The following is a 27,671-nucleotide window of genomic DNA, read 5'->3' on the forward strand; positions in this document are numbered from 1 at the left end:
GCTATTGTATTAAAGAAATACAAGGTCAACCTAATGCTATCAAATATTTGAATTTTAGAACTAACGTCACACAATTTAAAGATCAATACAGGGGTTAATCTGGTGTTTCTCAACCTTTTTGTCATTATTGCCAATCCTAAAGAGCCTTTTTAGATATGCCATGTAATTGTTAATGTACTATATGTATATCTGTACTTTATGCATAACAAAGTAAGGGTTTTTTTACCCCTCAAGTGTAAGATTTTGTCCACCTCCATTGAGAGTACATGATTAAACAATGACTCAAGACTAATGCAGCTTCCTATATAGGCTGCCTTAGGCCCAAGACAAGCTAGTTGTTCAGAGGGCAGTATTTCTGTACATAGGGCAGTTATATTTCCAGTTGCAAATTAGTAAATTTATCATTTTACATATGAGCATGATTCCATGTGGATCTATTCCTAAATAATAGCTCTGTGGAACAGTTGGGTACAGTTGGGTTTCTAAGACAAAAACAACCTCAAAGACCTTCTGCCAGAGAGCTTACTACCCTTCTATAAGTTAACCTACTGAATGTACCTTTTTATTTGAAACTTCTAGAGCATTCTTATGTGTTCATAACCCCATCTATAAATATTTATGGAGGACTAAGGACTGTACCACTCATTACGAAGGAATGGAAGACAAATAAAATAGTCTGTGTCTTCAAAGAGAAGTTCACTGTCTAGTTGGGGAGACAAATATGCTAAAAAATAATTACCATACAAGATAAAATGGCTGTGACAAGATGGGCTAGGTACAACGAGGACTTTAAGAAGGCTTCTGTCAATCCTAGGAAGAATTAAGGAAGTGATAATTTAAGAGGAATGGGAAGGGAAAAAAATGTCAGACAGAAACAACATGTTATTCAAAGACCAGAAGCATGACATTGCCTGGCTAGTTTAGTCTTTATGACTGGCCTACAGAGAGTAAGAAAGAAAAGGACCTCTGTTCTTGAAGTTGCATGAGTAGAGAGAGGTCAGACCTTAGTGGATTTTGCATCTTACTCCAGAGGCCATGGAGAGCCAGTGAAGCATTTTGAATTGGGAAGTGGCATTATTATTTGGGGTTTTAGACCTAACTCTCTGGCAATGGTGTGAACTAAAAATTAGCAATATGAAAGACTAGGTGTGGCAGCTGTCCAAAGAAGAGATGAAGAGGGTCAAACTAACACCTTTGGAATAAAGATGAGAAAAAAGAAATGGGTTTAAGGTGTTTAAGAAGTAATTGATGGGGCCTCCCCAGTGGCAGTGGTGCAGGGGGTTGAGCGCAGCTCCGTGAAGCTGTCCACAGCCTCTGTAGCGCGGGTTCTATTCCCGAAAGACTAGGGAGAAACCTACATGGTGTGGCATACCTCTCCTGCCTTGCCCGCTGCTTGTCTCAGCAGTATCTTCCATCCCTCTGCTCCCCTCAGCAGTGTCTCAGCAGTGTCTTCGGTCTGTCTGCCTATTCTGTTCCCCACTCTGACTCTGGTGAATTCTCTCACCCTCCCACACCTCTGGCCTGTACCCCAGTTCTTGTATGTATAAATAAATCTTTTTTTAAAGGTTTATTTATTTATGCATACAAGAGCTGGGGTACAGGGCAGAGATGCGGGGGATTAGAGAAATCACCAGAGACAGAGTCGGGAACAGAACAGGCAGACTGACTGAAATACACTGCTGAGGGGAGCAGTGGGCAAGACAGGCGGGGTCTGCTATGCCACGTGGGTTGCTCCCTGGCAGGCCGGGGATCGAACTTGTGCTGCAGAGGTTATGGATTGCTTCATAGTGCGTTGCTTAACTCCTTGCACCACCAGGGAGGCCCAAATAAATAAATCTTTAAAAAAAAAAAGTAATTGACTTGGGGGCGGGGAATAAGATGGTGGAAGTAAAGATGATTCTCAAAGGTCCAGCTTGGTTGACTGGATGGAGGATGGTGTGATTCACTGAAAAAGGGACATTAGGGCGAAAAGCAGCTGTAAAGGGATAAGAGCAGATTTTGTTGGGGATTGTTGAGTTTGAAATGTGTGAAAGATGTGCTGGGAGAAGATAAACATCAATCTGTTCCTCACACAGGATAAACTCTAAGTGGATTAACTATGCAAATAAAAATTTAAAACTGTAAAAGTACTAAATTATGTGAAAATTGCTTTATAATCTTGGTGTGGGGGGAGGAAAAGCTTTGTAACCGACTCATAATACAGAAGGTACAAAAGCAGGGTTTAATCATTTGATGACATAAAACTCAGAATTTCTTCAGAGCCAAATAGCATCTTAAGCAATGTCAAAATATCATTGGCAAAATGGAAAAAATGTTTGTAACTCATATCTCAAAGAGCTAATGCGTATATATATATATATATATATTCCCCTTAATTAAAAAAAAAAAAGGATGAGATCAAAGGAAATAGCAATAAAAGTTGTCAGTCCACAGGGCTTATGGGTAGTGGTTAAGAACACAGATATGTTGAGGTCAGCCACCTATATTGGAATCCTAGCTCTGTCACTTTCTAGTTCTATGACTTGGCAATATCTGTGATCCCCACTTTTCTGTAAAATGCAAATAATAATGGCAGCTATTTCAGAGAGTGACGTGAAGGCCAGGCTGGTGACTTGTGGTAAAAGAGGAAAGGACAGAAAAGCTGGCTCCTGAATTCCTGGGCTCTGGAACCTCGAAGAAAAGAGATTCAGGGAAGAGAGCCAGTTCAGTGCTCATCTGTCTATTCTCTCCTGAAGGGCAGTTATTTATAGCAGGCCCTGGAGCTATGTCATTCTATTCAATCTGTTGATGGATAATGTGGAGGGGAAAAAAGTGGGTGGGGGGTGTGGAGGGGAGTGGGGAGGGAGGCCCTGTCTATATGGAGTCTGCACTACTACCTATGTCGGTGTGGGTTTTCTCCAGGGACTTCTGGATCCTTCCCACATCCCAGTGTGCACTTTGGGTTTTTCTGGCATCTGAATGGTCCCAGTCTGAGTGAGTGTAGGTGTATTGTGCCCTGCAACGAAGGGCGTCCTGTCTAGGGTGGCTCCCCACTTTGTATCCTGAGCTGCTGGGAGAGTCTGTGACCAGCTGCAACTCTGAACTGGAATAAGCAGTTTGGAAAATGAATGACTAATGAATTATTAAACAATAACTTGTATTATTACTAATTATTAATACTAACTACTAATTATTAATATAAGTTGTGGTTTCATATTAGAAGTGGTTTATGGCATTTGGTGAATTTCATGACTGGACACACATGGTAGAAACTTATCTCTTGTTTATATCAATGAGTCTCTTCAAATTGGTTTCATTATATGTTGTTTCACTTAAAGTTGACGGTTTCTAAGAACTTATGGAAGATGTGACATGCACGTGAGGGCTTTACTGTACCAAATTCTGCATGATCAGATGTAGTCCTAGGAATAAAGATGTGGTATTGTAACAGGGTGGTCCCCAGGAAAGGGGGAGGTTCCCTGCCCCACCCAAGGGAGGGTGGAGCTGAGCAGGAAGAGGAGAAGCTGAAGAAGAGACTGAGGAAGGAAGCAGGATGGAGCCAGGAGACCTGGAGGAGGCGCATGGAGCCTAGAGACACGTGAAGAAACTGTGCTTGTCTTTTGGTCGTGGACTGGGTGACACAGATGTGGGTGAGACCCGTGGGGAGGTGACAATGGCAGCTTTTATCTTGATGTTGATTTTGCTCTTTTCCTTCCGGGCTTGTCTGGTTGTTTGTGACCCTTTTCTGTGGGTCCCCACTGGAAGATGCTTTAGACTTGTAGCAGGCTTTGGGGCCTTGTTCTGGGCTGATCCCATATGGATGGAGTTTTACCCACGAGGGCACGGGTAACTTTGGGTTGTTGATTTAGAAACTAGACTCTTTGCCTTACCTGTATTGTTTCCTAGTTTTATTAAAGTTCCTTCCCATTAAAGTCTCATGTGTTTTGTGTTGATGCGGCGGATGGCAGAACCCATTTAGAATAGGCAGGTTTGCGGGGTTTGGGCTGCCCCTCTCCCTGTCCTATAACAGATTTGGCGACCACGAAGATTTAGGACAGCCATCCGTGGTTAGTCAGCCCCATGGGGAAATTGGGCTTCCCTATGGCACTGTCTACCATCAGCGCAAATGTGATTTTTGGTTTCTCCGGTGTGTTTGTTTCATTTGTCGATTTGCTGTTGAAAAACTGGCTTGGGCTTTGTGAAGATCTGTGTGTCTGTATGTAATTTGTTTGTAGTGACTTGCTAAGACATTTGATTTTGTGGAAATTGTTCTGTGCCAGTTTTACTCAAAAGATTAGGCAGTATGTAGGACCATGTGGCCAGATCAAAGATGGCGTCTGAGGCCACTTGGCTGGCTCTTTTTTTTTTTTTTTTTTTAACAGAGGCATGTTTTTTATTTATTTATTTGTTTGTTTGTTTATACATGCACTGGGTACAGTCAGAAGCGCGGGAGGGTGAGAGAATCCACCAGAGCCAGAGCGGGGAGCAGAGCAGGCAGAAGGACCGAAGTACACTGCTGAGGGGAGCAGCGGGCGGCAGGAGAGGTCTGCGCGCCATGTGGGACCCTCCTCCGGTGGCCGGGGAGCAGCCGGGGATTGAACCGGCGCGGCAGAGGCCGGAGGCAGCTTCGCAAACCAGCGCTCAACCGCTGCGCCACCGGGGAAGCCCTTGGCTGGCTCTTGTATCAACATCAAGATAAAAGCTGCCATTGTCATCTCCCCACGGGTCTCACCCACATCTGTGTCACCCAGTCCACGACCAAAAGACAAGCGCAGTTTCTTCACATGTCTCTAGGCTCCATGCGCCTCCTCCAGGGCTCCTTCTGGCTCCACCCTGCTTCCTTCCTCAGTCTCTTCTTCAGCTTCTCCTCTTCCTGCTCAGCTCCACCCTCCCTTGGGTGGGGCAGGGAACCTCCCCCTTTCCTGGGGACCACCCTGTTACAGTATGAGTAAAAGAGAGACCTGGTTCCTCCCCTGATGTCGCTCACTGCTGTTAGAGAGACAGCAGTGTCAATCAAATGCCGCAGACATGCACAATTATTAACATGAATTCCATGAAAGGGTGAGTAGGGGGAGCTCGTGCCTTTTGGGAAGTCTTCTAAGGAGGCTCTACTAAAGAGGTGACTGTTGAACCAATACCTGAAAGATGAGCAGGAATTTAACAGGCAAGGCACAGTGAAGGAAGGGAAGCGGGGTGAGGGCGTGGAAAGTGTTCAAGACAGAACAGCAGAGGCCCTGAGTCAAGGGAGAAGGAAGCTAGTCCTTGTGGCCAAACCAGAGTTAGGGGAAGGGAGTGGGGAAGACTGGAGAGGGAGGCAGGATAGGCTTCCAAGGGCTGCGATAGTAGACTTCAGGCTTTGGGGCTTCATCCTCATAGCTGTGGCAAGTCACTGGATGGCAAGAACAAGATCAGGTTTTCACTTTGAAAAGCTCTCAGTGCTGAGAGCTGTGTATATTAAAGGGAGGCCAGAGAGTGGCTCTGGGGTGACCCCTGGGGCTGGGTTAGTGCAGGCCAATGACCTGCTCCCTCACCTACTGGTTTCCTAACATTACCTGAGGAGAAGACAGAGCTTTTATTTTTCAAGAGTAGATGGGCAGGGCCTCCCTGGTGGCACACAGGTTAAAGTCTCAGCATGAGTTCTATGATGGCCAGGGAGCTAACCCACATGGCTCAGCAGACCCCTCCTTCCTCCCCATAGCTCCCCTCAGCAGTGTGTGTTTCAGTAGATCTGCCTGTTCTGCTCCCCACTCTGTCTCTGGTGAATCCTCTCATACACCCCCCCCCACTCTGGCCTACACCCCAGTTTTTGTATGCATAACTAAATAAAAATAAATCTTAAAAAAAATAGATGTGAATAGATGTTAGCTATTAATATTATGGTTATAATCAGAGATAAAAGGCTTAAAATTAATCCAGCAGGAATAATGGGGTCAAAGGGTTTTATTGAATACATAGTGTGGTAATCAGATTCTTTCTAGATGGGGGGGGGAGATCTAGTAGGGTAAAAGTGATACCACAGCAGAGAGAAGAGGCCAGGCCAACTTCCCTGATGTGTGACTTCTCTGGCACAGGACTATCTGTCCTGTCAAAGTTCATCCTCTCTGTGCTTAGACAAATGAAAATGTGGGGCAAAGTGCTTCATGGCTCACCTGGAGAGTTAGTGCCTTTTCATAGACAATAGGCCCAGGTGTTTAGATATTCCTGCATGTTGCAATTCTTTTCAACGCTGTGGAGTCATTACAAATGCCTAGAAAAAAAATACCTAAACAAATCATTCTGAAATTGAACCTCTGTGTTACTTAGCTGATTTAGTTTCAGAACAAGGCAAGGATAGATAATAGTAGTTTTTTGAGAACTGCTCATTTTTCCTCTTTCCTACCATAAAGAAATGAATATGGTTAACATGTCAACTACTTTATCTTGTCATGTATGTGTTTGTAAAGCAGGCTCCTTCAGGATGGGGCTCCTAGAAGTCCTTCTAAAACTTCTAAAATACATTCATTTTTGTGGAACATTTGGGCATAAACATGAACAGCTTCTTAAATGTAGCCATTGAAAGCAAAAAGAAAACAGATTCTTGGAGTCAAATTAGACCCCCCAGAGCTTCAGAGTCTGGCAGCTGTTTATTTATATGTAAATCTTCATGTCGAGGAATACTATATTAGAAGTACACTTTCCATTGGAACAGGTTTCCACAGACAAAGGAGTAATATCCTGTACGATAGGCAGGAACACTAGACGTCTACAACTCAATAAAAAAGAATAATAACCCTATTAAAAAAAAAAGGGAGAGGTTATAAACAAACAAGACAAATCCTGAAGGCAAATAACTACATGGAAAGATGCTCAGCAGGAAATGCACATGAGAACCACAATGGCATGTTAGTTGACAGCCATGAGGTTGGCAAGACTTTCAGGCTGAGGTTTTCAAGTTAGGGAGGGTGTGGAATAATAATTACTATTGGTGGGAATGTATTTGGTGCAACAACTTTGGAGAGTCATATGCCATCTAGCAAAGTTGAAGATGTTTGTATCTGTCCAAACCCTGAATTCTACTCGCCGATAATATCCCTGGACATAGACATAGCCAAGGATACTCACGGTCAAGAAATAAATTGCTATCTGATAGTATCCCATGTTTAGTTTTTAATGTAAAAATCATATTATCAAATATAAAATGATTGTAACTTAGTATCTCTGTTGAATGTTTGATTCTTCTAGGGGGTAATTTGGAGTTTACCTATGACCAGCTATATTTATTTTTCCTTTCCAGAGTAGTTGGGGGATCTGTGTAAATCCTTGGAGAGTTTTCTCAACATCATCTTACACTATAGAGACCACGATGGAGCTTAAAATTCGGCTTTTGTGAATATTTTTTGTTTCCTTTGGGGCAGTCCTACAGGCTTCACGTTTTGCTAATTGTGTGTCTGATTATTTGTGCCCACTGTTTTTCTCAGAGGATGAAGTTAGCAACTTCAGCCACTGGGTGGCGCAAGTTCACATGCGTCTCTGAACGCTGGTCTATTACACTCAAAAGTTCACCTGTTGCTGGGTGCGCTATGGGAACAGTGCCTGAAAGGGAAATCGTGCATGTCTCTTGTGGAAACAACGATGTAAACCAATATTAACTCAATAAAAAAATTTTAAGTACATCTGGTGCTACCACGCAGGATGGAGGGTTAGGTGAAAGAAATGCTTTCAGGGCCTGAAATTTAAGTACAGACCAGGATGCAAGTTCCCCAGGAATGCAGATTAAGTGAGGTGTCTAGTATTGGATGACTGGGCAAGTCAAGTCACAAGATAAGAGAGAAGAAAAGAGTAAGAAGGAGCAGGAAGAGAATGATGACACGATAATGAAACCTCAAAGAAAGAATAGAATTCTAGGAAGATGGAGTCAAGTGTTAATCAGAAGTTACAGGATGGTCCCACATTGGTTTGTATCTGCTGGTGACCCACAGCAGCTTTGATTTAAAAATAAAGGCTATCTCCCTATCTTCTAGGAAGTCAGCTGTGCTGCCCTGAGCTAAGCCTATAATGTCATCAGCAAATTGATTATCTGCTGTGAACCTGATGCTTTGTTGGATACAAAGTACTATAAAGGTTATACAAACTAACAGGCACAACAGACACATGGGGAATTAGGAAATGTAGATAAAACAGGCTCAAGGAGGCCTAGGACTATTCACTGTATAAACTTGGGAAATAGAGCCCATTCTTTCTTTCTTTGAAAGATTTATTTTATTTATACATACAAGAACTGGGATACAGGCCAGAGGTGTGTGAGTGAGAGGATTCACCAGAGACAGAGTAGGAAGCAGAACAGGCAGATTGACTGAAATACACTGCTGAGGGGAGCAGCAGACGAGACAGGAGAGATCTGCTGAGCCATGTGGGTCAGCTCCCTGGTGAGTGATTGCTCGTGCTGCAGTGGTTAGCAATAGTTTGATAGCTCTGAGACTTTATAGTGCTGAGATAGCTTGAGAGCGCTGAGACCCTGCACCAGCAGGGAGGCCCAGAAAATGGAGACCTTTCTGACAGTGGAGGGAAAGCAGAGGCAGGAGCTGAGAACAGAGTGGGAAGGGAGTAGGGGCCCTAAACTATCAACATGTCCAGTGCCAGACCCCAAAGGCAGCGCCTAGCAGCCCCTCATGAAAAGTCCACAGAGCAACTCATCCTTGGAAAATGTCTACTTCTGGACATAAACACAGGAAAAGTGCCCCAGGTGGAAATCTTCCAGGGAAGATTTTTAAACAAGCTCCAAAACAAGCAGTAGGTGGGAGAAAGTATGGGGCCAGACCCTCTCTGGGGGTTTGCTCTTGCTCTAGCCTTGGCTTCAGAAAAGGGGGATGCTGATGACCTGCTTGGACCTGCTTGGGCCCAGAGCCCTCGGGCACTTTGATTTTTGAGATTCCAGGGGTATCTAAAACATGAAGACATGGGAAAATGGGGATATGAAAGTGGTGTCTACTTTAAGTATTTACATTGAATGAAGGCATGCTTTAAAAAATTATGTAAATATATCAATTTTTTGATATATCAGTACCATTCAGTGATACCATCAAAAGTTTAAGTTGGAGGTTTCTGTGAATGTGGCTTTTCTCTCTAAGCCACTGCCTACCTTAGTCTTTAGACCTGTCAGTAAGTATTGGGATGACCTTTTGTAGGGGCAGGAATGGGCCACAGGGCAGGTTTTCTGATCCAGCAGATGGGGTAAAGGAGGAGTCCTGGAGCCCTCAGTGGCTTTTGCAGGCTTTTATTGAGATTTACTGGGTACATGGCAGGTAGGGGGGCTGGGGGGCCGGGAGGCTGGCAGGCCTCCCAGCCCCTAGCAAGTCTTCACTCTACCTGGGCTCTGCAGTGTTTTCTCGTGACCTTGCTTCTCTGCTCTCTCATGGTTCTCTCTCTCTTGGCTTCTGTTCGTTCTTGGCTTCTACTCTCGGCTTCTACTGGTGTCCCCGTGACACCACCCTTAAAAACCCAGTCTTAGCCCAGGTGAATCCCATCTACATACGCCCACACCCTACTCCAGGTGCCCGCCATCAGGCATGCATTCAGGACCGCAAGGATCCATTATCTATCCTGATGGCAGGAGGGCAGAAAAGTCTGATTTTTTACCTTTCCCTACACTTTTTTTTTTTTAAAGATTTATCTATTTATGCATACAAGAACTGGGTATAGTCCAGAGGTGTGTGTAGAGGGGGCTGGTGAAAGGATTCACCAGAGACAGAGTGGGGAACAGAACAGGCAGACGACAGAAATACACTGCTGAGGGTAGCAGTGGGTGAGACAGGAGAGGTCTGCTGCACCGTGTGGATAGCTCCCTCGCTGGGGATTGAACTCGTGCTGTAGTGACTGTGGACAGCTTCATGGGTTGCATCTTAACCCCTTGAGCCACCAGGGAGGCCCTGGGATGACTCTTATTAAAGATAGAATGGTTTCCTGTTGTCTCTAAGGTTTGAAAAAAAAAACAACTTAATACTTGTACAAACTAGAAATATAGTCTTAATAGATTAGCCAAATATATAGGTATACATATATATGCCAAAAAAGAAAGGAACAGGTTTTAAATGGTATGAAGAGTATGATGTTATTTGTGTAATGGTTCTTTTTGTGTAACATGTGTCTTTGTGTGTGTTTATCAAAGTATTAACAGTAGTTATCTCTGGGAGAAATGATTAGGTATGATTTTTTCTTTTGTCCTCTCTACTTTCCAGTATTATCTAAAAATTGTTAGAATGAGAATGTGCTTTAACAATCAGAAAAAACTGGGCCTCCCCGGTGGCGCAGCGGTTGAGCGCTGGGTTGCGAAGCTGCCCGCGGCCTCTGTGGTGCCGGTTCGATCCCCAGCTGCTCCCCGGCCACCGGAGGAGGGTCCCACATGGCGCGCAGACCTCTCCTGCCACCCGCTGCTCCCCTCAGTAGTGTACTTCGGTCCTTCTGCCTGCTCTGTTCCCCGCTCTGGCTCTGGTGAATTCTCTCACTTTCCCGCGCTTCTGATTGTACCCAATGCATGTATAAACAAAACAAACAAACAAATAAATGAATAAATAAAAAAAAACAATCAGAAAAAACTTAGTGTGGTAACTTAATGAGAAAAAATTTGCAATAAATACCTTGCTGCCCTGCTATGAAGTGGTCTGTGACCCTAAGTTCACATCCAAGCCCACAGGGATGATCTCCCTACTCCTGCTCTCTCTCCTATCTCTGGGTTTTTAAAAACCTCCCCCAGTAAGAGAAGAGAGGATTCAAGATGTCTCACTGATGAAAGAGCCAGAAAATCTTCAGAGGGACCTTGTTCTGTCAGGGGAAACAATTTTGATTTCACCAGTGAGTTTCTATAAAGTCAATATAAATGTGACCCAAATTATACTCTGAGGAAGAGTTAGTGAGTGTAGAGCTTGCCATAGGTTTCGGGGCCTGAGAAGCCTCTTGTTTCTGGCTTAAAGGGCATTCTGTGTTGGAGAAAGCAGGAAGGATGGGGAGGCATGGAGGCATCAGTCCTATACCAAGAGCTGCTAAGATTTTATCATCCTCCCCAATGGTCTTGGGGAGGAACCGGCTTCCCTCCATCCCTTTATTTCATGGTCAGTCTGAGCCACAAATGGTAGGATAAACTGGAGGCAGTTGTGCGAACCGCTGGCCAGGTGCAAATAATATACTCATTTATCCAAATATCCCAGAATTCTCTCCTCTCCATCCACTGTGTTTTTTTAAACAACAATTAGCATTTATTTTATACAGTTTCTGTGGGTCAGGGATTTGAGGGTGGTTCTGAGTAGAGGTCTCTCACGAGCTTGCAGTTATCCAATGTGTTTTATCTGAAGGTTTGACTGAAGCTGCGGGATCTGCTTGCTTGCATGGCTATGGGCAGGAGGCCTCAGTTCTGGGCCACAGTCCCCTTTCTGTAGGCCTTTTTGAGTGGGCTCCTGACTTGGCAGCTGGATCCCTCAGATTGAGTCATCCAGCCACTTGTGGGATTTCTTCTGGATTATATCACAATGGGATTCTCTCCCTCAGCGGATGGGTCAGCTGAGACTGCCATCATCTTTATGAGGCTTCCATTTCTACTCTGTACTCTGAACCATGCTGGTTATTTCTTTGGACATGATGAACTTGCAAGGAAGAGGTGATCATTGCCATTCCACAGATGAGGGGCACTGAGGCTCAGAGGTTTCCCTTGTCTCCACAGGCTGTTTTTCTCTCTTTCTTTTTTAAAGATTTATTTATTTATTTATTTTAAAGATCATGATTTTTTTTTTAAAGATTTATTTTTATTTATTTATACAAGCACTGGGTACAGTCAGAAGCGCGAGAGGGTGAGAGAATTCACCAGAGCCAGTGCGGGGAGCAGAGCAGGCAGAAGGACCGAAGTACACTGCTGAGGGGAGCAGCGGGCAGCAGGAGAGGTCTGCACGCCATGCAGGACCCTCCTCCAGTGGCCGGGGAGCAGCCGGGGATCGAACCGGCGCTGCAGAGGCCGCGGGCAGCTTTGCAACCCAGCGCTCAACCGCTGCGCCACTGGGGAGGCCCTAAGATTTATTTATGCATAAAAGAGCTGGGGTGTAGGCCAGAGGTGTGGGGGATGAGAGGATTCACCAGAGACAGAGTGGGGAGCAGAACAGGCCGATCTACTGCAATACACTGCTAAGAGGAGCAGCAGATGAGATAGGAGAGGTCTGCTGCGCCATGTGTGTCACCTTCCTGGCTGGCTGGGGAATCGAACTCGTGCTGCGGTGCCTGGTGATAGCTTGATAGCACTGTCTTTAACCCCTGTGCCACCAGGGAGGCCCCAGGCTGTGTTTTCAAATGTGTGCTATGGGCACTACTTTAGGGTGCCTAGAAGATCTCTAGGGCTTCTTTGAAAACTGTCATCCTCCACACTTTGTATCTGTTCCATCTCTTTCAAGCTCGGCTTGAATATTAAATCAGGACTTAGAGTCAGGTATCTCGCCCTGTTAGTATCCTCTTGAGAACCACTTTTTTGGCCAGTAATTGAAGTGAAACAAAGAAGCATATAATTTGTATATGGTTTTACTAGTGAACCAAGAAAACAGTTCCTTAGAAGTGGGCACATTTTGCCAAAATGAAATGGAATGGTTTCAGATTCTGAGGAAAAGGAGTAGGATAATACCCTGTCCTCTCCCTCCTGCCATTTCCTTTCTTACATAAACACTGCTTTCAGTTCAGTTGTTCCAGTGTCTCCCCAATCATACTAAGCAGTGACTTCCATCTTTCAGTCCAAGAGCCCCCTTCGTGGGTCTGGCATTACTGTGTGATTAATGTCCCTGCTGAAGATATGAGTGTGACATTGGCAAGAGTCTGCCCATGTTGGTTAACACAGAGAGAAGACAGGGTAGTGTCCTTCGGTCAGTGTGTGAGGCAGATAGGACTTTTCAGAAGTATGTCTGGTAGATAACAATGATTCCTGCAGCTTCCTTTGGGCTTGATGAGTTGGGAGCATCTTGTCCAACCTAGAGATTAAAATATGAAAGATAAAGAAGGATGCAAATGGAGATTTCTCCACGTACCAGCAAAAAGGGAATTAAGCACAAAACCCCATAAATGCCAAGTACGTATCATTTGATTCCTGCTACTCAATAATTCTAGGAAAAGTTATTGTGCTTACTCTGAGAAAAGTGTACTTATGTATGAGAACCTACCACTGGTTAAAACCTATACCCAACCAGCAAAGAACCCAGGCACCTCTTGCTTGACCTACATGCCTTGAACAGAAAAGGCTTGGGTATTCAGCTACTTTGGACTCTACTTCATTCCTAGAGTCAGGCCCAAATAATCCCCCTATGTTTGCGAAAGGTAGAGAGATCTGGTTCTATCCCATTCCGCCCTCACTACACTTGACTCCATGCCTGTCTGATTTGGTATGTGCTGTATAGCTCTTTGACTATTTTGAACATCATACAGTTTTTCTGGGCTTTGATTTCTCTTCCCAACTAGACAGCCTTTTGGAAGTACGGAACTTGGCACATAGAAGGAAGCTTTTCAGCGAAATCTTGTGGGATAGATGAATAAGTCAATAGAGTATAGAAATTTAAAAACCTAGATTTTTTTTCAAAGATTTATTTATTTATGCATACAAGAGCTGGGGTACAGGCCAGAGATGCAGTGGGCGGGTGGGGGGGGGCGGTGAGAGGATTCACCAGAGACAGTAGAGAACAGAACAGGCAGATTGACCTAAGTACATTGCTGAGGGGAGCAGTGGGCGAGACAGGAGAGGTCTACTGCGCCATGTGGGTCAGCTCCCTGGCCGCCAGGATTGAAGTTGTGCTGCAGAGGCTGCGGATTGCTTCATAGTGTGGTGCTTAACCCCTTGCGCCACCAGGGAGGCCAAAAAATACCTAGATTTTAATTCTGTTTTGAATAGCTTTGTGACCTTAGGAAAGTCACACAACCTCTCTGAGCCTCAGTTTAAGTATCGATAAAATACAGATACCTGCCTTGTCTACCTCCCAGGGTTTTTGTGAGTCTCACATGAGGTCAAGTATATAAAATTTCTTCTTATTATTTTTACTAGTTCCTGTGTCATTTCATAGCTTATGTTCTGGGAGAAATTCAGTCAGAGTTGCTATTACACTGTTACCTCTAAATCTGGGCTAGACTTTTTAGTCCCCTTCAGGCCCATTTCTTCCAGTGTTCAATAGAAATGATAGTAGTCTTGATAGAAGGGAAGAACTTAAAAAGATACCATACGATAAAATCATACTAACTTGCATGAACTCATTAGTGGAAACAGGATTACAGAAAATGTTAACCTAGACCAGAGATGACAAATAAGTTGCCACTGGGTACCTGAAACATGGTGATAAGAACAATTCTGAGGCCATGCCCAGCAGGGGAATCATACTGTACTGTGCAATTGACACAGAGTTAAGGAGTGGCAGCACCTGTGCCCTCCTGACTAATATTTGAGCCCTTTCTCAATGCTGTAATTCTGCACCTTGTTTAATTTTGCAAGTATTGGACACCTTGTCTCTTTGCCTACATGACTTTTGTAGACATGGCAGAGAAGGCATCCATCAATTTCTAGTATTCAGAGGTAAAGTACACTGCTGGTGGGGAAACTAGATTTAAATTTGCCATGCTGAGCCAGTGCTGTGGTCTCACAGGGACACAGTGACCTTGTAATCCTACCAGGAAACCCCAGGGAAGGGGTTTAGGTTTTTAAACTGTGTTCAGGAGTGAACTTCATCATGAGCAGAGTTACTTGCAGGCAGGATGGAGTATATGTGTACATGTGTACCTACGTATGTCCGTACATGTTGTCAGTGCTGAAGCTCTATAGTTTTGGGGGACTTAAATAAAAGAATGCAAATTAAAACACAAAATCATGTTCAAAGGTCCCATGGGTCTTGAAACTACAAGTTTCATTAATTTCACATTAAGTTTACCTCTATTTAGGGCCTCCCTGGTGGTGCAAGGGGTAAAGACGCAACCTGTGAGGCTCTCTGAAGCCACTGCAGCGCAAGTTCGATTCCCCCTGCCAGCCGGGCAGCAACCCACATGGCGTAGCAGACCTCTCCTGACTCGCCCACTGCTCCCCTCAGCAGTGTATTTCAGTCAATCTGCCTGTTCTGTTCCCTGCTCTGTCTCTGGTGAATCCTCTCACCCCCCACACATCTGGACTGTACCCCAGTTCTTGTATGCATAAATAAATATCTTTTTTTAAAAAAGTTCACCTCTATTTAGGGAACTTGTTTAAAATTTTTTATATAAGATTCCTGGACCCCACTCTCAACATGCTGACTCAATATATCTGGGGCCCAGAAATAGGAATTTTCGATGAGTACCCTAATAATACAGCTTGTCTGATGTTAAGAAAACAGTAGTACAAGTACTTATTTTCTGACACAATAAAGAATCACCCACATTGCTTCCTAACTGAAGCAAAACCCATCTCCCAGCACCTCTCTATTACCCCATTTTCTCCAAGCACATGCCCCACAGAGAACACTTCCCTTCTCAGGCTGAGCATCACGCCGGGGCTCAGCAGCCTCTGGCTGCTGATCTCCTTGTCTTTGCTTTCTCCATGGCAGCTGGCGTTGACATAGTTTTCTGGCTCCCAGACATTGACACTGAAGGAAGAAAGTGACTGGTATCAACTTCAGGTGTCTGGCAGGCATTTGATTATCTTCCCAACATCACGTCAGTCCACTTATAGAAAATCCTCTCTCCTTCTAAAGAAAACCCGCAGTCCTGTGGGACTGTCTTCCTATTGCAATGTCCAAGTGTAACAGAAGAGGAACTCAGCTTTCGCTCAAGCCTCTCCAGCGTGCCGGGTGCCTTTCATAAGGGATCTTAATTAACTTTCATGCTATCACAAGAGACACATATTCACATTTTAGAGATGAGATAGCTGAGATTGGAGAAGTGGGACAACTTCCCCAAGGTCACTCAGTTAATGAGTGTGAGCGGCAGATCTGTCCAGATGCCGAAGTGTGCGCACTTTGGTAACACATATACTAAAAGTTGGTGTGATACTGTGGATTCCCCAGCCCCACTTGTTGTCTTGGCGCCCAGAGTTGCTGCTGGTCAAGCTAAAATGTAGAGTCAGACAGGGGACCTCTACCCAGGACAAAGTTCTTGGTATGAGGATATCTGCTGAAAACAGTAGGCAGATATTATGGCCAGATTAGCATAACCAGCTAGAGTACCTTGACAGGAAGTTAAGTATAAACAGGGACTAGAGATAGGATGTTTTTGATCAGCAGCAACATTGGAGCCCCACAGACAATAGCCCCTATTCACTCCCTGGTAGCTTGTGCCAGACTATTATGCATCCCCAATACACATCCCCACCACACACATTCCTCCATGTACTTTCCCACCTTCCCCAAATCTGATCCCCAATAAATGTGCTGGCCCGGAAAATAAGTGCTGCATCTCCAGAGGTGTAAGCCCCTCTTGGTCTCTCTCTCTCTCTTTCTCTCTCTCTCTCTCATTCTCTCTCTCTCCCTTTGGACTTTGAATTGTCTTTTCTCCATCCTGCATCACACCCAACGCTGCTGCCCCACAAAGCAACACATTACAAGCTCCAAAATCTATGCTTTTCTCATAATGCTAAGCTGCCTGTGCAAAAGGAGATCTTTATCGATCATCTGAAGACCCAACACATCTGCGCACTCACCGGGCAGGGGACTTCAAAAATGACAAACACCATAAAGGCGAATCCACTGAGCAGCAGGGTGGCAGCAATCAGGAATTTGACCACAATGCTCCACTTCTGCCTCTTCTCTAAGTTCTCATCTAAGGAGGGCAAGAAGTAAAGAGGGAGAAGAGAATTTGACTTGAAGGTTCCTGGCCTGCAAGACTCAGGGGCTCCCAGCCTGACTCAGAAGCAGCAGCTAAACCTTCACTTCAGAGTCAGGAGTGGGTGGGTGTATGGACTCTGCTCTAGCCTCCTGTGCAACCTCTTTCTAGTGAGTCACCTCTTCTGAGATTTGGGATTTACCATAGTCAAGTAGAACAGATTCCGACACTGTTGTCAGGAGGGGCCTAGGGTGGAAGAACAAGGAGCTCTAAACTCCTCTTTCACTGGTAGTCCTTTCTCATGGCCTCCACCCTTGCGCTCTGACAGACACCATCTGAGATTAGAAAATCACCTTTCACATCCTTTTGGCTTGAATAAGGCATAGGTATAACAAAGGTGAGATGACATTGCTTCTGGGTGATAAGCATCTAGTTATTATTAACAAATGGTTCCTGTGCATCTGGTTATTACTAATTTTTTATTTGCTTTTCAGGAAGGACCCATTCTAGAAGCTTACAGAATCTGAATCCTGGTCAAACAGTCCAGCACTGTTTCTAAAAATCGCTGATAATAGCACGTGCTTGGTTGTTATCATCCCTGTAATGACAGCCAAGTATTTAGATGTCATCTGGCAATATTTCAGTGGCTGGTCTTACCTACCTACCACATAATTTGTTTTGTCCCCATATCTGGCTACAAGGTAAACTCATTACAGAGGTAAAGAATTTCTTTCTCTTTTTTGCATAGAAGAACTGGAATGTAGGCCAGAGGTACAGGGAGTGAGAAGATTCACCAGAGACAGAGTAGGGAGCAGAACAGGGAGATCTACTGAAACACACTGCTGAGGGGAGCAGCGGGAGAGACAGGAGAGATCTGCTGAGTCATGTGGGTCAGCTCCCTGGCCTAGGATCAAACTCAGGCCTTAGCAGTGATAACACTGAGTCTTAACCCATAGGCTACCAGGGAGGCCCAGTGGAGGTAAAGGATTTTTAATAGTGTCAAAATACAAACATTTCTGGGACTTTTTTTTTTTTTTAAGAGAAGCAGATTTTTTCCCCATAAGAAATAGAGTGATTTTCTAATGTAAACTCTGTAAATTTTCAGCCTTTAGGAAAATCTTAAGAGACCCAGGCTAATGTTGGGGCTAAAATGCGTCTTTTTCTTTCTGTTCTTGTCTCACCCCTATTTATTTCTGTGCCTTGTACTGGAGTGCTGGTATAATAATCATCGATACTGGTAGTCTTCTCTGCTTTATTTCTGGGAGTTATGGAGGTGGTGCTGATGAAAAACTTCTGTGGTGAAACCTCCATCACTGGATAGACCTTACATTGGGAGAGTCCTGGTAAAAAAGCTGCAAAACAAGAGAGAAAAAATGAAAGGCCAAGTGAGGAAACTATCCTGCCTTTGATTTTCTCCCTGACAAAACTCTAACTCTATCCAGCTGATGTTGAACTTTGTGGCCCAGTTGACCTGTCCATAGGTTTAGGGTGTGGGCATAAAATCATGCCCAGGAGTAATTGAGGACAGAGATACTAATAAGAGATAGGGATTAATTCCTCTGGGCCCTTTGACAAATGCCAGATCAGAGTAAAAGACTAAGCCATATCTTGTCAGCCTATCATTGTTGAGACCATAATAAAAATAAGGATGGATGAAAGTTTCCTTCTTTAAAAAAGGTAATTCCAAAGTCCAAGGAGGAGTGTACACTATTATAATTTGTCTTAATGACTGCACTGTTTGTCTAGTGCAGTCTGAGTGAACTCCAAATCAACTACTCTGAGAGGGAATTGGGAGGTGCAGGGGAAGCTGGAAAAAGGAAAAACCACCCAGCTTCATGCATTCCTCAATTTTATTCATTCAGCCAATAATTAAAAATGAGTATTATGTGCCAAGGACACCTTCAATAGTTTGCATATATCAGTTAGATACACTTTAACAGGGCAACAAACAAAGGGGAGAAAAGGGGAGGGCAAGAGGAAGCATAAAGTATATTAAAATTTAAGTATATTAAAATTTCTGGTGTGTTAGATGGGTTAAATGTAGCTAAAAACAATTTAAGGTTGAGCAAGGTAAGGAAATAGCATGATAGGAAAGTTGTGCTTGGGCAATCTGCAAGGCTGGTTTCCACGAGGTGAGAATAGAGCAAAGAATTGAAGGAGGTTAAAGTATTAGCCAACAGAGGCCTGGGGAAGTGGAGACCTGGGCAGAGGGGACAACTAGAATCTCCTGGAGGTCAAGTGTGTCAGTTTCAGAGGACAAGCAAGGAGGCGGTGAGACCAGGGTGGAGCGAGCAAGAACAGGGCCCCTATCTCTTAGGACTTGGGGGTTAGTTTAAGGATGTTGGTGTTTATTCTGATTGACATGAGAATCTGTTGCAAAGTTTTAAACAGAGGATTGCTGGTAAGGCTTTGATGTTTAAGGATCACTGGACTAGTGAGTTGGAGATAGACGATAGGGGGACAAGAGGAGAAGCATGGCCTGTTAGGAGGCAATTGAAGAAAAATCCAAGTGAGAGCTGATGTTGTTCCTCCTGGAAGTGGTGAGATGTGAGTTGATTCTGCAATGGTCTGACACCAACTTCATTTTCCTCCAGAATTGACGGAATCCAATTCAAACAGTGGTTTCTAATCCATTTTTAATGGTCTTCTATCATTGCTTATTCAATTAAGATCTTCAAGTCCTTTTTGACTTTTCTTTTTTAAGATTATTTATTTATGCATATAAGAGCTGGGGTACAGGCCAGATGTGTCGGGGTTGAGAGGATTCACCTGAGACAGAGTGAGGAACAGAGCAGGCAGATTGACCAAAGTACACTGCTGAGGGGAGCAGTGGGACAGGAGAGGTCTGCTGCAGCATGTGGGTTAGCTCCCTGGCCAGATAGCAAACTCTTGCCACAGTGTATGGTGATAGCTTGATAGCCCTGAGACTTTCACCCTGCACCGCCAGGGAGGCCCTAAATCTTGACTTTTTTATGTGTAGAAATCATCTTTTCAAATCTCTCATTTGTGACTATAGAAACTGAAGAAATTAAGTAACTTGTCAAGGCGGTAATATCAGAATAAACACTAGTTTGATGTTATTTCTCCTATACCCCACAATTTCACATGGAGTTACCAGACCTTAGGTATCTATTCACACTAATCTGTTCACACGGATCAAATTCCAGAGAGCCTAATCAATATGTTACTGTGACATAAAATATTGACACAGGGAAATATATCTGTGAAATGGAGTACACAGGGTATTTTTCTCTTCTAAACACCCTGTTCTAAACAAGTAGGTCACTGTGAAACTTAATGTGTACTTGGAAAGCTTCTTCATTAATGTAGCATCTGAGCAGTAGGAACTAGATGGAGTGAACTGTGTCACATATGACAAAGCCTAATGAGTCACCTTTCTCCATGTGAGGGATATTTCAGGATATTTATAATAGCGGGTAATTTCCTTGACCTTGGGCCACAAAGTTTAACATCAGCTGCATAGAGTTAGAATTTTGTCAGGGAGAAAATCAAAGATAGGATAGTTTCCTCACTTGCACTTTTATTGTTTCTTTCTGTTATAAACCATAACAGTCTCCAGCTTCCATTTTTCCTACACTCCATAGCAACCCACATAGTCTGATGAACAACTGTGCTGCAATATAATTTCGTCCTTATAGTTTCAAACTCCTACTTCGCTCTGGGACATCTCCATGAAATAGAACTGATTGTTTCTGAGTCATCCTCCTGTGCAGACTGATGTCATCCATGGTGCGGTACCTTCAGAGGACATCTCTTATATGATCTTGTAAATTTGACTGTTGACCTGATTTTTAGTGCTTGTAAAATTTAATCTTGTAAATTTGACTGTTGACCTGATTTTTAGTGTTCCCCTATTTGGAGTCCGTTACATCCTGGTACTCAATGTGGGTTTAATTCACAATAGGCAGTTTCAAACTTATAGTTGGGTGATATTTCAAAAGTCCATTCATAAGTTGGTTGTTTGGATTCATAATTGAAATATATTATGAATGATGACTAGGTCCACAAACTAATCTCTTCAAGCAGCTTAAGTAGTATAAGTACTAGCTTAAATTTTGCATTTGGGATCCAACAGCAGGAAAGGAGGAAGAAATTCTTCTCCCTCCATGAATAATAGACTAGTTCAAGGCAGAATTAGGTCAGATTGATCTTTGACATCTGTCCTTGCCTTTATCCTCCCAGTTTTCCTTGTCCCAGACTCGTAAGAGTTGGTATCCTTAATTGCCCAGAGTGTACAATGCATAGACTATTTCCAAGGTAGATCCTCCCAGCACAGAATGCGCCAAACTCCAAAATGGCTTAAGTTCATCAGTTCCTGTCATAACTGCCATTGATTAAAGGGGGGTGTCACTTGCTTGAAGAAAAACAATCTGAATGACTTAATTTACATTAATATAGGGTGACTAAAAGCTCCCAAACCCTGTCAGAGGCATCTAAGTTTCTTTTTTTTGTTTGTTTGTTTTAAAGATTTATTTTTTATTTATACAATAGCTGGGGTATAGGCCAGAGGTGCGGGAGGGTGAGAGGATTCACCAGTGACAGAGTGGGGAGCAGAACAGGCAGAGAGACTGAAAGCACGGCTGAGGGGAGCAGCGGGCCCGACGTGGGAATCTCGCTGGCTGGCCAGGAATTGAACCCGCAATGTAGAGGCTGCGGACAGCTTCACAGCATGGCACTCAACCTGCTGTGCCACTGGGGAGGCCCTCTTTTTTTTAAGATTGATTTATTTATGCATACAAGAGCTGGGGTACAGGCCAGAGATGCAGGGGGTGAGAGGATTCACCAGAGACAGAGTGGGGAGCAGAACAGGCAGACTGACTGAAATACACTGCTAAAGGGAGCAGCGGGTGAGATAGGAGAGGTCTGCTTTGCCATGTGGGTTGCTCCCTGGTCAGCTGGGGATCCAACTCATGCTGCAGAGGCTGCGGATTGCTTCATAGTGCTTAACCCCTTGCACCACCAGGGAGGCCCAGAGGCATCTACGTTTCTAATAGCTTTTTTGCCCCTCATAAATTATCACCATGTGAATTTGAGAAAGTATAATAAAGGGAGTGAAAACATTCATATCCTGTGAGGGTATACAAATTACTCTACCTGAGCCACCTCCCAGAACCTACTACTTATCTCCCAAGCTCTAGTCCTCCAAACATAATGTAGTTTTTAAAGTTTTTTTCCCATTCTGTTTATGAACCCCAAAGTGTCCAGTTTTATTTTTCCAGCAATGCTGCAGTAGCATCTAGGTGATAGCCTGTTTGGAACGGGGAACTGCTAATACTAATTTTTTTTTTTTTTTAAGATTTTATTTATTTATTTATTTATTTATTTATACAAGCACTGGGTATAGTCAGAAGTGCGGGAGGGTGAGAGAATTCACCAGAGCCAGAGCGGGGAGCAGAGCAGGCAGAAGGACCGAAGTACACTGCTGAGGGGAGCAGCGGGCGGCAGGAGAGGTCTGCGCGCCATGTGGGACCCTCCTCTGGTGGCCGGGGAGCAGCCGGGGATCGAACCGGCGCTGCAGAGGCGGCGGGCAGCTTCGCAACCCAGCCCTCAACCGCTGCGCCACCGGGGAGGCCCTGCTAATACTAATTTACTGATCACAGATTACTTCACAGAAAAAAATGGGTTGGAGAAGCATGGGAGGGCAGAGGCACAGAGAGTTAAGGCTGAGTCAAGAGCCACTGGCCACCAGCTGTAGGAGAACAGCATTCTCACTGTGTGGGTGGGAGTGCAAAATGGAACAACCACTATGGAGAGTAATAAGCAATATCTATCAAACTTTTGATGTAGCAGTCCTGCATCTTTAGAATTTATTCTGTTGATAAATTGTAGGTGCAAAAAGAAGAATGTTTAAGGTTTTTGCTTGCAGCACTATTTCTATGTGCAAAAGGTTGGAAACAACCAAAATATCCATCAGTAGGGTAGTGGTGGAGTAAAGTACAGTTCAGCCATGGGCCTCCCCGGTGGCGCAGCGGTTGAACACTGGGTTGCGAAGCTGCCTGCGGCCTCTGAGGCGCCGGCTCGATCCCCGGCTGCTCCCTGGCCACCAGAGGAGGGTCCCACATGGCGCGCAGACCTCTCCTGACTCGCCCGCTGCTCCCCTCAGCAGTGTACTTCGGTCCTTCTGCCTGCTCTGCTCCCCGCTCTGGCTCTGGTGAATTCTCTCACCCTCCCACGCTTCTGACTGTACCCAGTGCATGTATAAACAAAACAAACAAATAATTAATTAATTAATTAATTAATTTTTAAAAAGTACAGTTCAGCCATGCAATGGAATACTATACAACTGTTAGAAAGAAATGAGATAAATTTATACATATCCACATAGAACAACTGCTAAGAAACATTGTGATATGGTTAATTCAAAAGGATACCTGCACCCCTATGTTCATTGCAGCACTATTTACAATAGGGAGGATATGGAAACAACCCAAATGCCCGCAAATAGATGACTGGATCAAGAAGATGTGGTATATTTACACAAAGGAACGCTATTCAGCAATCAAGAAAGATAAACTCATGCCATTCACAGCAACGTGGATGGAGCTGGAAGGGATTATGCTCAGTGGAATAAGCCAGAAGGAAAAAGAAAAATACTGGATGGTTTCCTCATTGGAGGAATGTAGGGGAACCAAATAAGGGACCAGGAAAAAAATAATTATAATGAATCAAAAACCAAAAGTAACAGGCAACTATTAATCATAGACACTCTGTAGGGGTGGGGGAGGGATCAAAACAGGGGAGGAAATGTGTTCTTACACAAGGGACTATGGTTTTGGTGCACAGGTGAATTGGTGATGGGAATTTTGCAGGGACTACACCTGAAAAGAGAAAGCGTGCATTGTACAAAAAGGAAGAATGATGTAAAATATATTTAAAAAAAAGAAGCATTGTTATGTGGGGAAAAAGCAAGGTAGTAGAGAGTAGGTTTGTATACCACTGTTTGTTTTTAAAATAAATGCATCCATACATGTTTACAGTATCTCTGTAAGGAAATTCAATACGTTGATAATAATGGTTTCTTCAGGGGTAGAGAACTGGAGAGTTGAGAGGCTGGCTTTTCACTGAAAATTTGTGCTATTTGAATATTTTGCTCTGTGTGTTTGAGGTAAAAAAGATCCAAATAATTCTTTTCAAAAGAAGACCCATTAAAACTGGAGATCAGGTGAAAATCACAGCATGTCAGGGCTAGACAGACCCACAGAGATTTGAGAACTGAGTCTCAGAGAGGATATGGTTTATCCTAGAGCCATCTATTTCCTAGAGACTATAGCTGCCCCTGAGTTCTACATGCTTTTCTGAACGTCGACTAGACACTAGTGCTTACCTCCATCTCATTTACCAATCTCACCTTTGCCTTTTAGAAGGGATCCTGTCCACAAGGTGGCGAATGTGGGGGTGAGGTGACAGCTTGAGGAGTTGGTGCTGTTTCTGTGGGGAACAGCAATGATTCTTAGGTTCTGCAGGGTAGGCTTGACCTTTGGCCTTTTCTCCGAATAGACAAGGTTGACTTTCACTTTGCTCCCAGAACCAAGGCACTGCAGGGGAGCCACTGTCCAGTTTTGGATGAATGTAGACTTTTTGGCTTCTGCCTGAACTTCTGAAAGGAGAAAAGCCAGACAGAAAAATGAAGCTGGCTCTTAATCTGAATGGTGCCCCACTAAACCACTTCCATTCACGACCCCCGTTAAACCCACCGCTGCACTTTCTTCTCTTTTTAGTCCACTTCTTCCTCAGCATGTGTTTATGGTACTCAACATACAAACCCTGCCTTTCCTCCTTCCTGCCGTGGGTGCCATGAAGATCGGTAACTGCAGTAAATTCAGCCTAAGAAATGCTGACAGATTGTTTTATATGTGCAGAGACAGTTGGGTATGCCCTTTGTCTCTTTCTTCATCCCTGTATGCTTGGCTTTTATAGCCATGCCTTAAGTAATAGCAGTTTATTCAAAAATTGGTTTCTAGAGAGACTCTTGGAGAGAGATACATGTTTAAAATAGCATATTTGAGTTGTAGGCTAGGAAAAGATAGGTATCTTTCAAAGGTAAAAATTTTCTGGAATGGCATACCTTGTATTAGCACATTCCTGGTGCTTTTCACATCCTTTGGGGAGAGTCCAGGTAATAGTTCCACGTAGCAGCTGCTGCTATTTCTGAGTTCTGGAGGGTGGGGGGAGGTAGGAAAAAAAGGTCGGATTTACTGGGTATTAGCTCTTTAGAATTCTGATCACCAGACATGGAGATTCAAAGGAACACAGTTCCTTCTCATAATCTTGCCATTGTGGGGCTTTCCTGGTGGCACAAGGGGTTAAGCGGCAACCTATGGAGCTGGTTGCAGCCTCTGCAGCACAAGTTCGATCCCAGGCTGGCCAGGGAGATACCCACATGGCACACCAGACCTCTCCTGACTCTCCTAACTCACCTGCTGCTCCCCTCAGCATTGTGCTTCGGTCAATCTGCCTGTTCTGTTCCCCACTCTGTCTCTGGCCTCTCATCCCCTGCATCTGGCCTATACCCCAGCTCTTGTATGCATAAATAAATAAATCTTTAAAAAAAAAACCTTGCCATTGGGAAGATCAAACACTTCCCAGAAGACTTTAAAATACATAGATGTAGGAGTTAGCCTAGTATAAAAAAACTTAATTTAAGTCACATTAACTTAATTAATGAAAGGCTAACCAACTCATTCCTTCAAACACTGCTTATCATATCTTTTCCTTCCCGTTCTACCCACGTACTTGTATGAAAATTTTTGAAATTCTATTAATTGGAACCTTGTGTTGTCGCTGTAGATTTCAGTGGAAACATAGGTCATATTTATGTTTTCTGGGACATAACTCACAGGAGAGTTTTCTTCATCTGTTAAGTTTTTTACTTAACAACCTTGTCTTTTTGGCCTTACCTCTAATTTTAGATATTAAAAAGTTTAGGACAGGGCCGCCCTGGTGGCACAAGGGATTAAGCACCGCACCATGAAGCAATACGCAGCCTCTGCAACACGAGTTCGATCCCCGGCCGTCCAGGGAGCAACCCACATGGCGCAACAGACCTCTCCTGTCTCGCCCGCTGCTCCCCTCAGCAGTGTATTTCAGTCAGTCTGCCTGTTTGTTCCCCACTCTGTCTCTGGTGAATCCTCTCACCCCTGGCACCTCTGGCCTGTACCCCAGCTCATGTGTGCATAAATAAATAAATCTTTAAAAAAAAGTTTAAGACACTTTGAAAAAATCATGTTTTAAACAAATATGACTTTACCAAAGATGGTAATGGTGTGAATCCACCCCCATGGCACCCTACCCTTTCCCTCAGCTCCCCCCACAAAAGAGTGTCCCTGTCTATTTGAATCTACAACTATTAAAAAGGAAGACAGCGTCTTCGGAAGGGTTATGAACTGAAAGCCTTTGGTGTTGACAATACTGACAGTGCAACAGCACCATCCAGTAGAGAGAGCCATCTGCTAGTGAAAGACTTTTAGGATTAGTTACATGAATAAGATAAAAGAATGCAGCACCTTTTCTGAAGACTTCTCTGCATGAAGCAGTTTTAACTCTGAATTGAATAAGCTTCCTGATTAAAGGCAACAGGATACGTGAGATGACTGAAAAGCATCACATACTGTCTATTGGTTATGTTGCTGTCTGGTGAATAGACCGCCAAACACTTTCTAGGCGCTCTTCAGATTTTCCAGGATATTAGGCTAGAGAAGTACTTACCTTTATTTTTAAAAAGATTTTATTTATTTATTTCTGCATAGAACTGGGTGCGGGCCAGAGGTGCTGGGGATGAGACCATTCACCAGAGACAGAGTGGCGAGCAGAAGAGGCAGATCTACTGAAATACATTGCTGAGAGGAGCAGCAGGCAAGACAGGAGAGGTCAGCTGTGCCACATGAGGGTCATCTCCCTGGCTGGGGATCATATTCAGGCTATCGCAGAGGGTCTTCACAGTGGTAGACTTAACCCCTAGGCCACCAGAGATGCCCCAAGAAGTACTTACCTTTATTATTGGTATTGTAAGTTGCAATGATTAGGCTGAAAACCAAAATTGTATCCATGTTAGCTTGAGCCCATGCTCCTTGCAGAGTCTGTATGCTGCTAGTCTGTCAAGGCCCTTTTCAGGCTCGTCTTCAGCTGCTTTCACTGCCTTGGAACTAAGTTGGACCTTAGGAGAATCTGGTTCTACTGTAATTATTTTGCCCTGTTTCCTGAAGACCCAGGAATAGAACTGATTGGAGAGAGGACCAAGTCTACTCGTTAATAATTGACTCATTGTCTTCTGCCTTCACTGCTGGTGCCGACATCAGGACTGTAATTACCTAAAGGTTTCCCCAGAAGAAAGGGCATACATATCCAGTGATATACTTCATAAATACTTAAGACACGTGGACATGAGCACGTATGCTCATTGATGCAGGCATATGGATTTATCCACCAGCATGAAGAGACTGAGTCAGTAAGTTGCACTGAAGAAAGATACGGACTAGGAATCAATAGAATCGGCATCTTGTACAGACCCTCTTATTAGCTATAACACTTAGAAAATTGCCTAAATTCTCTGGATCTTAATTTTCTCTTTTGTAAATGGAGTGTTCAAACCAAATGGTCTCTAGAATCCATTTACAGTCATATGCATAAGCTCACATTAGCATAGATAGACACATCTTGTTTTGCACATTTTCATATTCCTGTGTATAGGTAGACATTCCCAGAACTATTAGGCTGAGAGGTCGTGAAGAAGAGCTAAATACACCAGATGAGTGATGCTTTCTGCAGTTTGGGAAGGTTTTCCTGGACAGATAATACTTTTAATAAAGAGTATGTGTGTGTGTGTGTGTGTGTGTGTGTGTGTGTGTATGTTTTAATTCTATGTTTTATCATAAAATTGTCCCCTTTATCCCAGTTTACTCACACTCCCT

The 27,671-nt window shown here is 43.9% G+C and overlaps 2 protein-coding genes across 2 annotated transcripts in view; one reads left to right on the forward strand and one right to left on the reverse strand.

The window, feature by feature from the left end:
• Positions 1–27,671, forward strand: part of ACACA (acetyl-CoA carboxylase alpha) — a gene marked incomplete at both ends in the record, with an annotated part of 253,999 nt that overhangs the window by 5,815 nt on the left and 220,513 nt on the right. The gene's annotated exons all lie outside the window — the stretch shown is intronic.
• On the reverse strand, positions 12,873–26,810 carry LOC311172710 (uncharacterized protein C17orf78; the record flags this gene model as incomplete). Its single annotated transcript, XM_084236245.1, has 8 exons — positions 12,873–12,950; positions 14,287–14,345; positions 15,413–15,569; positions 16,622–16,740; positions 17,925–18,095; positions 24,113–24,361; positions 24,830–24,928; positions 26,753–26,810. The coding sequence occupies 8 exons, from the start codon at positions 26,808–26,810 to the stop codon at positions 12,873–12,875; spliced, it is 990 nt and encodes a 329-aa protein (XP_084092371.1).

The sequence above is a fragment of the Talpa europaea genome, assembly GCF_964194135.1.
Source record: "Talpa europaea genome assembly, chromosome: 7".
Classification (NCBI taxonomy): Eukaryota; Metazoa; Chordata; class Mammalia; order Eulipotyphla; family Talpidae; genus Talpa; species Talpa europaea.